The sequence below is a fragment of the Phoxinus phoxinus genome, assembly GCF_949152265.1.
Source record: "Phoxinus phoxinus genome assembly, chromosome: 6".
Classification (NCBI taxonomy): domain Eukaryota; kingdom Metazoa; phylum Chordata; class Actinopteri; order Cypriniformes; family Leuciscidae; genus Phoxinus; species Phoxinus phoxinus.
Window position 1 is genome coordinate 6090922 of NC_136881.1, and position 13760 is coordinate 6104681.

The 13760-nt window shown below is 36.7% G+C and overlaps 1 protein-coding gene across 1 annotated transcript in view; it reads left to right on the forward strand.

Moving 5' to 3' along the window:
• erbb4a (erb-b2 receptor tyrosine kinase 4a) overlaps positions 1-13760 on the forward strand; it is a 172165-nt gene that overhangs the window by 146296 nt on the left and 12109 nt on the right. Inside the window, exons 18-20 of the mRNA XM_079615910.1 lie at positions 496-618; positions 723-821; positions 2732-2917. Of these exons, the coding sequence (XP_079472036.1) occupies positions 496-618; positions 723-821; positions 2732-2917 (408 nt within the window). The remainder of the gene's footprint in view (positions 1-495; positions 619-722; positions 822-2731; positions 2918-13760) is intronic.

A 13760-nucleotide genomic window follows, 5' to 3' on the forward strand; every position in this document is an offset into this window, starting at 1 on the left:
AACACCTCACATCTCACCACTGTTTTCTTTAATTTAAAATAATTTACATTTTATTACATTCCTAACAGCCAAATTATCTGAAGAACACTGGCTCTTTTTTCCCCACAGGTCTGCAATCTGTTTATTGTTGAGCACAAGCAACTAAATGAGTCCAAGACACACACACACACACACACACACACACTTTTTTCCCTTGCCCTAATGAAACTACAAATGCCAAATTGCTATTTTGCAATTATGTCTCTATTCATCCTTTTCACCTTTCCTTCTTCCCTACCCCTCTCATCTTCACAAGCTTGGTTCCCTTCACAACTGTTTACTCTCCAAATATCCAGTAACATCTTTTCTTTCCCTCTTGAGGCCCAATAACTACTGCATAAACAAATTTAATCCTAAAAATATGGTTAAATGTAACTTCTAAGAGCTTGTTTTGGAGCTCTGTGTATTTGTGCATCCAAACGTTGTGACTGATCTAAGACTTGGTTGGTTAAGCAGTTGGTGGAGCCGTTGACGCCCAGTGGTACAGCACCAAACCAGGCTCAGCTGCGGATATTGAAGGAAACTGAGCTCAAGAGGGTCAAGATTCTGGGAGCTGGAGCCTTTGGCATGGTCTATAAGGTAGCACCTCTACGTTTTGTGTGCATTGGGGGGTCTACCTATCAGCATTTGTGATTTTATACGATTTGAGGTGTTATTGACGATCCTGATGTCTTCTTTAAAAGGGAATCTGGGTTCCAGAAGGAGAAACAGTGAAGATTCCAGTGGCTATAAAGATACTCAATGAAAGTACAGGACCTAAAGCCAATGTGGAGTTTATGGATGTGAGTTAACTACCTTGATCTTAATAATACCACTATAATTGCTTTTTCAGTCAATTTAGCTATCAATGTTGTGACAAAATGAAATTTACTTTCTTAATACACATACCTGGTCTTAATTTTGCATAATTTGGTGCATGTTATTCCCCCCAAAAAAAGAAAAAAAGTTGACCCTTGTTAAATTTGATCAAAATATGATACATCTTCCTTCACCTCTGAAACGGGTCTTTGGCTGACTATTGAATGATGTTAACCAATACCCAAAAACACTATCATTCAAAAGTTTAGGATCAGTAAGATTTTTTTTGAAGATAGAATAAATTGGTCAAAACTGACAGTAAATATATTTATAATGTCTCTAAAGATTTCTTTCAAACAAATGCTGTTCTAATAACTACAGAACTAATTAAAGTGTCAGTTTTAATAATACATGTTATGGCAATAATAATAAATACATTATTATTTTTAATAACCATACTTTCCATTGAGCTGGCTAACATTCTGATCTTTTTAAATATTCAGTTTTAATATACTTGAATGCATTATATTGCAGACATTACATGAGTTGTAAATGTAATTTATCTCAACTTTAAATATAGTAAAGTAGTATATGTCCTTAGTCCTTTTTTTTCTTGTTGTCTCTATTTCGTTCTATCTTTCTTACATTCTAAATTCGTTCTAAATTCAGAGAGAGGTCAAGTTCCTTTAAAAAGCCATCAAAACGTGGCCTCACGTGCTGCGGCTGACTGTGATTGCCTGGGAATCCCTTTGTGTGTGTCTGTGTGTTCTGTTATCTGTGCACATACATATAAGAAGGCAAGCTAATGCAGAGCTACTCATCCCTGTCTCCGTTGTAACACATAAAACTGTATATACTTTTGAAACATATGGCTAATTGAGTAAGACAAGCCAGCCGTCTCTAATGGAGGTCATTGTCGCTGTAGGAGGCAGGAGTAGAGTGGCATTTGCAGAGAGACGTGTTATGCTTTATATGCACTTTTTTCCTACACACCATGATGCTTTATGCAAACTATGGGAGTAAATTCCGTTAAACGGTAAACAATCAGTGAATGGTTCCCTCTATGAACGCAATAATAAGCAGTGTGCAATGAAGTGACATTATTCTACTCACCCTTCAACCATCAAACATTAAAAGGAAATTTAAAATTGTAAAAGCATAAACAAGTGACTAGAACAGACCACGGATAACCCCAGAAGCTTGATTATTTCCGCAGCGATAATACAGATGTGTTACAAATTACTGTAGTAATATATGTCTGTATGATGTAAAATATGTTGCCTTAATCAAAAATGTTCATTAACTTTAGCATTGAGTGATAATATCATAATATTGAGTGATAAAAGTGCTTTCCGTCATTTTGACATAACAAATACTGTATTTACCTGCTTTAGAAACGTTCCAGTAAACACTGCTTATAGGGATAAGGAGTGAAAAGGGGAGACAATTACATTTCAAAGCATCCGTGTGAAAACACCTGGAAAGAGATGAGAAAAATGAGAGAATCTTAGTGCATTCCAGTGAATTATTCATGGGATATATCATAAATTAAATCGGGAGAGCAGGCCAAAAATGAGCTGTATATGTTGTCTCTTTTTATACTGTTGAAGCGGAAAAAAAGAAAATATTCAGGAGGAAAAGAATTCTGTGAATGATACCATAGATTTTCTTCTGATACCATATCACATTAAAATCCCATTATGTTATTTTTCTGAGTTCTCAAAATTAAATATGAAGGAAAATAACAGTCAAACTGGCTGATAAGGATTATTTGTATCGCATTAATTTGAAAGATTTGTTCCAGTCTTTTTGAGTGGAAGTTCCCCGAACCGGAAGTGCAACCCATAATTCAAAATTCAGCATTGACCCGATCTTTTTTGTCTCTGGCTTCCAGGAGGCGCTGATCATGGCCAGCGTGGAGCATCCTCATTTAGTGCGTCTGTTGGGGGTCTGCTTGAGTCCCACTATTCAGCTGGTAACTCAGCTCATGCCCCACGGCTGCCTGCTGGACTACGTACATGAGCACCAGGAGAACATCGGCTCCCAGCTGCTGCTCAACTGGTGCGTGCAGATCGCAAAGGTAAGACTGATTTCGCATGCTGGTGTCATCAGTGAGACGGCATCCCTGTGAATGCTGCAGGCAGTTGTGTGCTTTTGTACACAGCCTTGGCTTTTGACTTCAGAAGATGTTTATTTTAGTATGTACGTGTATTTAGTGAGGGAATAGTTTATGCAGAAATGAAAATTCTGTCACCATCTACTCTGCTGTTGCTCAAAACATCTTTTTTTCATCTTTCTGTGGGTTATTTAAGGAGTTATTTAGCAGAATATTCAGGCTGCTCATTCCCAGATCATGAATTTATAGAGTGCAACAGTCGGGTTCCGGTTATCTGTAGGGAAATTGATTTTTAACGATAACTTATAAACCTTTAAAGACTATGAGGTTTTAAATCATTACTTAAACTTGGTTTTAAAATAATCTTGCTGAACAGCAGCATTTGTGAAAAACTACATTACCCATGATGCTGTACAGAGAATTAAACTAATCCGAGTCGAAACAAGCAAAACATGCCAAAATATCTGGTTAGCTCCTCCCACTCCCATGAAGCCCTGCGAATTACATAATCGAGTCGGCCTCCCTACGCTCTTAAATATTTAAATAAATGCATATTTTGCAATAAACTTAAAACATTGTTTATTCATTTTATTTTGCTGTTCGCAAAGCTTAAAGGTAACCACTTTCAAATTACTGTAGAGTGGTGTATCCCTCCCCTTCCCCCCTGATTCGAGGTTGCCAGATAGGCTGCAGGATCCAGCAGGATCGTAGGCTGCTACAAGGAGCTTCCAATGGCAAGACTAGAGCAGAGCTGGCAACCCGGATGCTGAAACACTACTGACTACCAGCATGGTTCTCGAACTAAAGAATAAAACTGGTTTTCTACCATATATTTTTTTTAAATAATATATGACTGGAAAAGTCATGGAATAGTCATGGGATTTCCCTGGTCAAAATGCCTGAGAACTCTGCGTTCTGTTTCACAGCATTCCCATTTTAGTCCCCTCTGTTCCACTGCCTTAAAAACACGAAATCTGTCTGCTGTAAATGGATTGGCTGAGTTCAAGAGATGGGTGCTGGTTTGTTGTAACTCACAGCTTTGGGCTTTGGCTTAATGGCACCTATTAATCAGGTTGTAGGTTGAGCAAACCGCTCGACAACCTTGCCTATTCCTGCCCCGGAATTCTGCTGTGACACACACCCGCTGCTAGAGGTTTTCCCGGTCACGCTGTGAAAATGTTAAAATGCTGTTACCGGCCAAATTCTCATTTAGCTGCCAAACTGTTCCTGCACACAGTGAAATAATAACCTCGGCATGAGGATGAGATTGCACTCATTATGGGATGATGTATTTAAAGCAGATTACGTGCCTCAGTTCTCAATTGAAATATTAACTGGTGTGAATCCTTTTCACGTCACAGTAATCAATCCTTTCCGATCTGCCAAGCAATAGCTACTGTTACTATGACCGTGAGATATTGACCAATCAGAACGGGTGTTAACCCCCTTTGCACTACATGTATGACAGTGGGCAGACCCCCAACACACAAGCATCTTTCCCAGCATGCTTTGATCACTATAAGCAGCTATTGAGTTGCAACAATGAAGAAAATGGTATAATTGATATTTTCCACCCACAGTATTACGGAGCTATTCATAATTGTCCAAAACATCATTTTCTTATGCACAACAAGGCATCTTGTGTAATTTATTTACATTTATTTGTGAATCTGCCACTGTGAAACAGGTTTCACTAGAACCCCTCATCAGAAATTTCCCGTTGTGCCGAAGGGATCTCCTTCCAAGATTCCCTCTTTTGCATACTGTGTGTGTTCTCCTGAGATGCAGACTTGGAAACGCAGTGTACTCTGCGAGTACCTCTGTGTCTCCTCCCCGCACAAGCGGCTTTGGTTTGCTGCAGGCTCATCTCCTTTGGCCTCATTACGGAGCTCCAGGTCACACAAAAATCTCGTATCCATTCCATTTTTCATTCATCTACTATTTCCTAGTATCCAAATGAGAAACCTAAATTTCTATAAATGTATTTGCATACAACTGAACCTTATGTTTTTGTGCAGAGCAATAATGACTGGCTTTCGAGATTGATTTCCATACATGAATGCTCTAATAGCTGCGCTATCGCCATACTTTCCAACATTTCCCATTCCACGACATTTTTTGAATTGAGATCTAGTGACTGTGGAGGCCATTTGAATATAGTGAACTCATGTTGAAGAAATCAGTTTGTACGGCGGCTCAGTTATGCACAACACAACGAATATATATATATATATATGGACATTATTAACTTAATATTTCTTACACATTTTTACATATGTGGTTTCTTTTTTACACCTACACCTATGAATACTAGTGACATCAGGTTGTTTAGAGGGTCTCAGGGGCAAATATACAGACGGATTCTTCTCATTTCAAGGATCATAAAGGTAATGTGGGATCAGGAAAACTGCTAAACGAGATTCTTCTTGTGAGCTGGTTAGAAACACTCTCCACCTACATTAATGAGTGTGTAAATGTGTGTTTGTCTATTAAACTGTAGGATTTCATGTGTAGGGTTTGGGGTTGTAAGCTGTTGACACCACTAGTGACACTAGGCGTAATTTGTAGATAATTGCAGTTTGTAATGGGAACGAAGAGCTAAGTCCATGTCAGCTAAAGTGTCATTTAAATTGTAGCCATTACCAGAAATGGAACATGGAAATTAATGGCATTCTGGTTTAATTTGCACCTTCATCTTTTCATGGCATTTAATCTTAGCCTCTCCTTCGCCTTGGACTCGTGAAATGTGAAAGAGGTTCTCGAGCCTTTCATTACAGCCCACAATTACTCTAACATTTCTCAAAACCAAATGGTAATAATTTCCCCTTTTGTATTGTTTATGAACTCGGAGATCACAACTATACAAATCAATTTAAACCAATAAATAGTAGATGGAAATATGATGATGACTTATCAGTGAATACCAACATTTATGTTCTCTTTGCATTGCACAGTTAAATATTTGTGTATAATGACAGCAAAACTCCATATTTCACAGAATGACCATAACAAAATACATATTTATTTATAATTAATTAATTAATAACTATTTATTATAGTGGCAGTGAGCTCACCATGAAACAGACTGATGATTACTTGTTGCTTTACACATTATTTATTGAATTTACACTTTTGATATTGAGTTTTGGCATTGCATTATTAATAGTAACCTCTTTCTTTCTTCCTTTTCAAAAAAAATCAGGGTTACTTTGTGATATTTACTCTCCTAAATATCAAAAAGATTTATTGTTTTATTACCTGAGTGGTGACATTTCAGCAGATGCCATGTGAGGGGGCAGTGGGACGCTCTGGGAATAGAGAAGCTCACCTCTGCTCTTTAGATCCTGTAAATCTTCACTATTTGGTCAGAATCTGGCCAGCTGTATTCCTGAAAACCTCGTGTAAATGGATGCTGACTTAAATGAGATGCTCTTTCTGTGCTTTGTCACATTTCTTCTCCCCCATTCAGTTTTGTGACATTGGTTGTGGACAGCAGGGTAGAACTACAGTAAGGCCGTTTGTTCACCAAAGTGTTTTTAGCCTGCTGAAAATGGCAGGTATTCTTCTGGAAACTTCTAGCTTGAGAGTGCTTCAGCGATGCAGCTTTATTCCCCCAGTTGAGACGCTTCGGTTGCTGTGAAGCGGGCCTTAGTTGCAGTTTGGGGGTAGTTCAGATAACTCTAGCCCATGGTTTGCTCATTGGGTGAGGGATATTATGGATTATTTGTTAAACATAACAAATAATTGTGTGTCTGATCTGTCTCAGGCGCTACACCTTTTTCGTTGTATTAAGCAGGATACGGTCGGTTGTCGTGGCATCTGTCCCGCTCCTCCTCTACAGTGATTGGACGACTGGGTAGGAAGTGGCATCGATGAGCACTGCGTTGAATTACCCAGAGTTGAACATTTTCTCGGCAATCAGAGCAAAAAAAACAAGCATGCAGCACTCGGTGTGAATAAGACGCTTGGCAATGTCATAAATATGCGGCTCTCCCATTGAAAACAATTAAAAAAACAACATTACCTAAAACAGCTGTTTTTGTTTTTCACTTCGAAATTGTCCATCTAACACTTTTTGTTTTGTTTTATCACGCTCAGATCATGTGAAGTACACCTGTATCAGGGCCAGTGAATCTATTTATCTCTAAACATATTACTGTTAGATTAGTGCCCTACAATGCCCCTGAAAAACAGAGTGTTCCTGTAGACTGAGTAGAGGTGTCATTTGAGACTCGTCCGGATGATGGACATTCTCACCACTGTGCTCTTGTCAGTCCAAAGGTTGGGGGTAGAGACAAGACTCGCAATGTCTCTGGAAAACAATGTAATGCTTCAGGAGTCTCCACAAGAGGATTTTCATACTTATATTCCCATTGCGCAGTTTCAGTATGTAGAGGCTATTAGTACATCTTCTGTTTTATTCATGCAAGTCTAGGGGATACACTGGCTCTTAGTGCCATCTTTTCTTTTGAGATTTACAAACGTGTTTGTTTGTGAGTGAATGCAAATGCATTACTCGAACAAAATAAGTGCTCAGTTGTGCACGCAGGATATTTCTGAATGTGTGCGGCCAACAGTCTAGTATATTCCAGTTCTATTTTCTGACCACGGTAATCCCCATATGGCAACATACTGTATCACTTTTGAAAAGTCACAATTTAAAAAATGCTACACATAATATCTTGAAAGTAACCAATTATGTTCTGAGTTTTTTTTTTAACCACACAACTAATTTTTGCTTCTGTTCTATCTCAGACTGTTTTTGTTGGTGTCACCATTAAGGTACGGTCACATTAGTACAATTTTGCAGGCAAAAAAGTATATTGTCAATAGTGTACAACACAACCATGTTTTATGGAAAGAGCGTGAGTGCAGCATTATCACATGTAAGCTAGGCTTTTAAGGATAAATCAAAATAATCCAGTAATGACCGACTCACTTTGACCTTGTAGGAGTTCTAAGTGTGTAAACATATCAGTTCATAAAGAAACATACATTTCAATGGAGCAGTATTTGTTGTAATCCTTTTTTTTTTATTTAGGTTCATTATGGTAATTAATTATGGCACCAACAAATTCTCCAACATTCTCTTTTTTTTTCTAAAATAGAGAATATACTGCTGCCTTCAAGACATGCCAAAATGATTGCATGTTTGTGGTGAGCACACATGAACGCAACAAATTGTCATACTAACTAATGGAAAGCTCTTTTTAAGTTGAGATTTTTTTAGGTTTGTCATTGGTGTGGATATTAGTTACCATTGATCATCAGTACATTCTGTGCCTGTCTGCATACTGTTCTTGAAGAATATTGATATAGAAATAAAATAAAACTCAATTAGTCGATGTATGCACTGACAGTCTTGCACAGCAACCATATTATGCATCATTGTCTTTAGCCACATGATAATAACATGCATACCTTTGATTTTAACTTTTCAGAATTTTGAAAAATACATATCATAGATTTCCATTGTGATGCTGATGATGTGCGTCTTCCCTTTCGTTCCAACCCCCCTTCCCACCCCGCCAGCATTATCGTCTATAGAATTAAGCATGCTTTCACCATAGCGCCTTTTCTTTTCTTTTCTTTTCACTCTCTAATTAGTTCCAAATAATCAAGTGAGTCTAATTTTTGTTATTTGCCTATCCAGAGGCAAGAATATGTTGTAATAGGGCACCGAGGGACCCTCTTCTCTTCCGTTCCAAGGAAACTTTAACCTTTATTAATGCTCACATAAAAGCTGGTGCATAAAAGAGTGAGATGAGAAGACGCTCTATGAATGCACCCGAATGCACCTCACGCCGGCATTAAGTCTCGCTCCCTGGATCGGCATGCAGATGACTTGTTATGCTAAACGCAGGCAGCGTTTTGATTAGGATACTCCTACTTTCATCTGCGTAGTCTCAAACAGTGGACACAAAGGATTGCTCTTTGCTATCTTTTTTTTCCTATGTCTTCTCTCCATCTTTATTTTTCAAGTAAAGTTAAAGGTATGAATATAGAGAACTCAAAAGTCCTAAAAGCAAGCGATGCTTTTAGAAATGTACCACTTCTTCCAAGGATAATACCTGAGGAAAAGCAACCATTAGCATTCACATTTATTTAGTGCCTTGGTTGGCTGGTGATATAGTTAGACCAACTGGACCATTCAAGCCTTGACATCTTGTCAACAACCATAACAGTTATTAAACCCAGTAATATCAAACTGAAAATTATCTGATTGTGTTTATTCAAAATGTCAACATCACCCCATTTACTGTCTTTACACTATATTTGTTTTTGGTTTCACGATTCTGGATACATTGAGGATTGATTTTTGTTGATGTTGTTGTTAAAAATAGACATCACGGTACTCCTACGATTCAAAACTAAACAAAATAACATGCAATTTAATATTGTTTAAAATCAGTTTTAAACGACTCACTAATAAATCATTCATTAAGCACTGGATGAATCATTGTTTTTGAACGACAGATTTACTCTTCTGATCGCTACCATATATATCAATGTTTAGTTTCGAACTATAAACTTTTAGATATACTTCTGTGATCATTTGAATTTGTAACACTGAAATAATGATACTGTGTGGCTGAAAAGACTGTTTGTGAAGCTGTTTCAAATCCAACACAGATGTGAATGTTCACTGTGTGATCATACTTGTCAAAGGTTTAATAGACAAAGCTGAATCGTTGTTATTTAGGAATAAGATAGTGTGGGTGTTAGAATCGAGTTCGCGATTAATCGTGTTGCTCTATTCCAAGTAAACAAATGTTTGTCATATTGCATCAAATGCAAATGATCTCTGTTTTAATTGGTTAAGCTTTTTGCATGTGAAATGAGCAGCTTGGTTACAGGTTCCAAGTTTGCTGTTGAGTGCAGTGTATGGTGTGTTTTGAGAACAAACACTTTAGCAGGTTTGCTAAGTATTAAGCTGGTTTCTTATAAAAGATCTAAAAGAAATTGTAGATTTGATTTTTATTTTTTTATTTTTTTGGTTACACTTTATTTTGATAGTTCACTTTAGATTCTGCTAACTATAAATTACTTTGCAACAACATGTCAACTAACTCTCATTAGAATATTGGTAGACTGTTAGGTTAGGGTTCAGGTTAGTTGAATAAGCAGACATACTGTAAGCCCCTTTCACACAAAGATTCTGGAAAATACACGGATAATGTGACTCGGGATTGTTTGATTTTGGTTCATTCACACAGCCAGTAATTTTCCGGAATCTGTGCGTGCGTTCACACACAACCCTTAAAGATCCCATAAAGACACGTGACATCGATGTGACGTAATGTCTCCAGCGTCTTAACTTTGCTTATGAGCTGCGATTTCTCTCTCGCTAGTGCATTTTTTTTTCTTTCTGATTCGATCATAAACTACACTTTGAAAAAAGATTGTTGGTTTAACTTAAAAAAGTAAGTTACCTGATTGCCTTAAAAATTTGAGTTAATTGAAATTAAACAATTGAGTTAATGCAATGAAGGAGATTGGTTTAATCAATAGAAACTCAAAATATAATTTTATCTGAACTACATTAATTATCTAAGTTGATTTGACAAAAGTTAGAAAGTTGTGATTGTAAACAATTATTCTCATTATTTGTAGTGTAGTGCATTACGTAGCACGATTTCACTAGCTGGCGAACGATCCCAGCTTCAGCGTCATCACTACGACACACACCTTACAGCATTGATTACGGCTTTTGTTCACACAGAGCGTGTTCCCGGGACTGATCCCGGCAATGTTACTAGGTCCCCAACCCGGGATCGATCCCGGCATCAATCCTGGGACGTGTTTGCGTTCACACAGAAGGCACTCTGGCAATTTCTCGGGATCAACGCGCTGTGTGAAAGGGGCTATACTTATAGTCAGTATAATATATGTTCAGCGAGCATCAAAATAAAGTGTTAGCAGATATTAACCAAACAGTCTAGTAATACTCTAATGACTGATGGTTGACATGCAGTTAAAAGGTACTTCAATTAGACTATATTAGAGGACTATCGAAATAGTCTTACCTTTTTTTTTTTTTTTTTTTTTTTTTTTTCAATATTTTATAGATAGAACAATGTTTAAAATGGAGCACTTGGCTTTAGATGTCCCTATCCAAATTTCTTACTGTTTATTCTCTAATTTGGAATGAATAATATGCACAATCTCCAGTCACTTAACGGCAATAAAACATACCCAGTCCACATCATAACTGTGTCAACAGCAGTGCAAGCCCAGCATCTCTCAAAGGATAAATTACACAGCACTATTCTAAATGAACAGCATCTTCCTATAGTCTTACAAACCATCCATTTATTTTTATTAACCATTAAACAGAAATTCATTCCCTCAGGGCTCGCTCTGCTCTTCCCCTGTGTCGTGACCGCTGCTTTAGCACTGAAGAATCAAGTGTTTAATGTCTTACACGCTCCATGGGTTTTTAATTCTTTTTAACAGATACAGGACAGGATGAATACTACTTGGCTCAGGTATGCTGAGGTTTGTAGTAATCAACATTTCCATTGATTGAATGTCCAATCCCAGAAGTAATCTGTTTTAAATACACTTTCATTTTACTGCACTGTAAGTGTATCGGCGTCGCTCCATTCTGGCTCTCTTAAAGTAGCCAAATAAATACATGCATTATACATTGTGTTATACTGTTGTGGGGTATTGGTCTGCTACCTAAAACATATATTATTGGCATTTGTTCTATTTTGTTCAGTAATGCTATACAGTTGGCTATACATTCATTAATATGCACACCTTTTTTAAATTGAGTGATTAGTATTTGCACATATTTAATAATAATTATTAGTTAATAATTTATTACATGTAAATATTGTCAGAATACATTAAACCATGAAGTGTAAATGTATGCAATTGTTTAATTTTTAAATAAATACTGTATGTGTAAATATTGATATGCAAATATAATATACAAACTATATATAATAAATTACATAACAATTATTTATGTTTAACTGATATGTACAGTACTAACATTTTATTACAGTTTTTCTCAATTCATTGTCAACACATTTCTTAAAACTATGCCTCGTATTCTCAAAACAGTAAACACAGATCCATAACGTCTCATCTGCTGGAAATTCAGCTTTGCCATCATTGGAATACATCACATTTTAATATATATATATATATATATATATATAAAAAAAACTAACAACTATTTTAAATTGTAATAATATTTCACAATATTACGGTTTATTTTTTATGTATTTTTGATCAAATAAATGTAGCCTTGGTGAGCATTAAATACGTCTTTCAAATACATTAAAAGTCTTTCCAACCCAAAACTTTTGAACACTAATGCGTGCGTGTGTGCGTGTGTCCTGGTAAACCCTACATTATGGGGACAGAATATCCCCACAAAGATGGCAATATACGAAATCCTTGTAGAAAACAGCTTATAAATCATGCTAAATTATGTTTTTTGAAAATGTAAAAATGCAGAAAGTTTCCTGTGATAGGTAGGGTTAGTGTAAGGGGACAGAGTACACAGTTTGTACAGTATAAAAATCGTTATGTTTTTTTTCTTTTTTAAATCTTTAATCTTTATCCCCATAAAACATGAAAACACAATGTGTGCGTGCGTGAGAAATCAGATTTATCAGTCCATGATTCACTCTCTCAGTATCAGTCTTCTGCTCCTGTTTAATTTTCACATTTGTCTGTCATGCCAAAAAGTTACTTTCAGGACAATTTTTTATTTTTATTTTAACACAATGTTCTTGATTCAGCTTTTGTCTGCTTTTCTGTTGCTTCTGTCGAACTAATTTTGAGCAGCTATTAAGCAGGAAAACATATCACCCTTCAAATGATGGACGGTGTGACAAAGAGAATGGTGCTACAGAGAAACATGTTACTCATTTCTCCTCATTTCAGACAGTTACTGTTTTGACACAGCCCGTCGGTCACTGTTGTCTTCTATTGAATGTTGAATTCATAATAAAACATTGGAAAAATTCAGACCAGTCCTTTCCTCATATAATTGTCATCGTACACCTAAAGTGCACCCTTGAAATGTTTTTGTTGTCCCTTAGGGTATCTTTTTGCACTTTTCTTTGTTGCAAAATATCACTGACTGAAATGAAAGCAATTTTATAACTGTGCCATTCAATCTTTTTCAGAGTAAAGATGAGCGGGAAAAGAAACACAACTTGCAGGGACAATTACTCGCTTCAGAATTCTCAAACATGTCAGTTTGTTCTCATAACTGCACAATGTTGTTGGTATAGATGTTTCTTTAAAACTGGAAAAGTTTCTGTTGAAACAACAATGCTTTGTGGTTTTCAGTGAACTCTTTTTAAGACATCACCGTCACCATTTGTGTACAAACATTGAAGGATCTTTGGAAAGATCTGTAAACATATGCTCTGTTGTACTGGATTACACACAGAGGAAGGCGTTGAACCCTTGAAAACGTGTTTTGGTTAGGTCATTTATTAGCAGTAAGCTTTTTTCACCAACTTGTTTTCATCTATTTCTCACAATCAATCAGATTTGTTCTACTTCTGCAATGAAGTGCACTAAACTTTCTACCGAAAGTAATTTTAGTTACGGCAAGACATTTGTAATCTTTTTTTCTTCCCTGTTGTGATTCATTCAAGTGAAATGGCTTTTTTGAAAATAAAAAAATAAATAAAATAATAGGGTGGGAATTGATTGGGTGCTTTGAGGGATGTGGTTTGTTATTGGTCGATCTCATGTGAGTGTCAGGTTGTCCCGCCCACACGCCAGTAAACACGTTATTATTAAAGAAGAGATGTCGCTGCTAGAGGAGGAG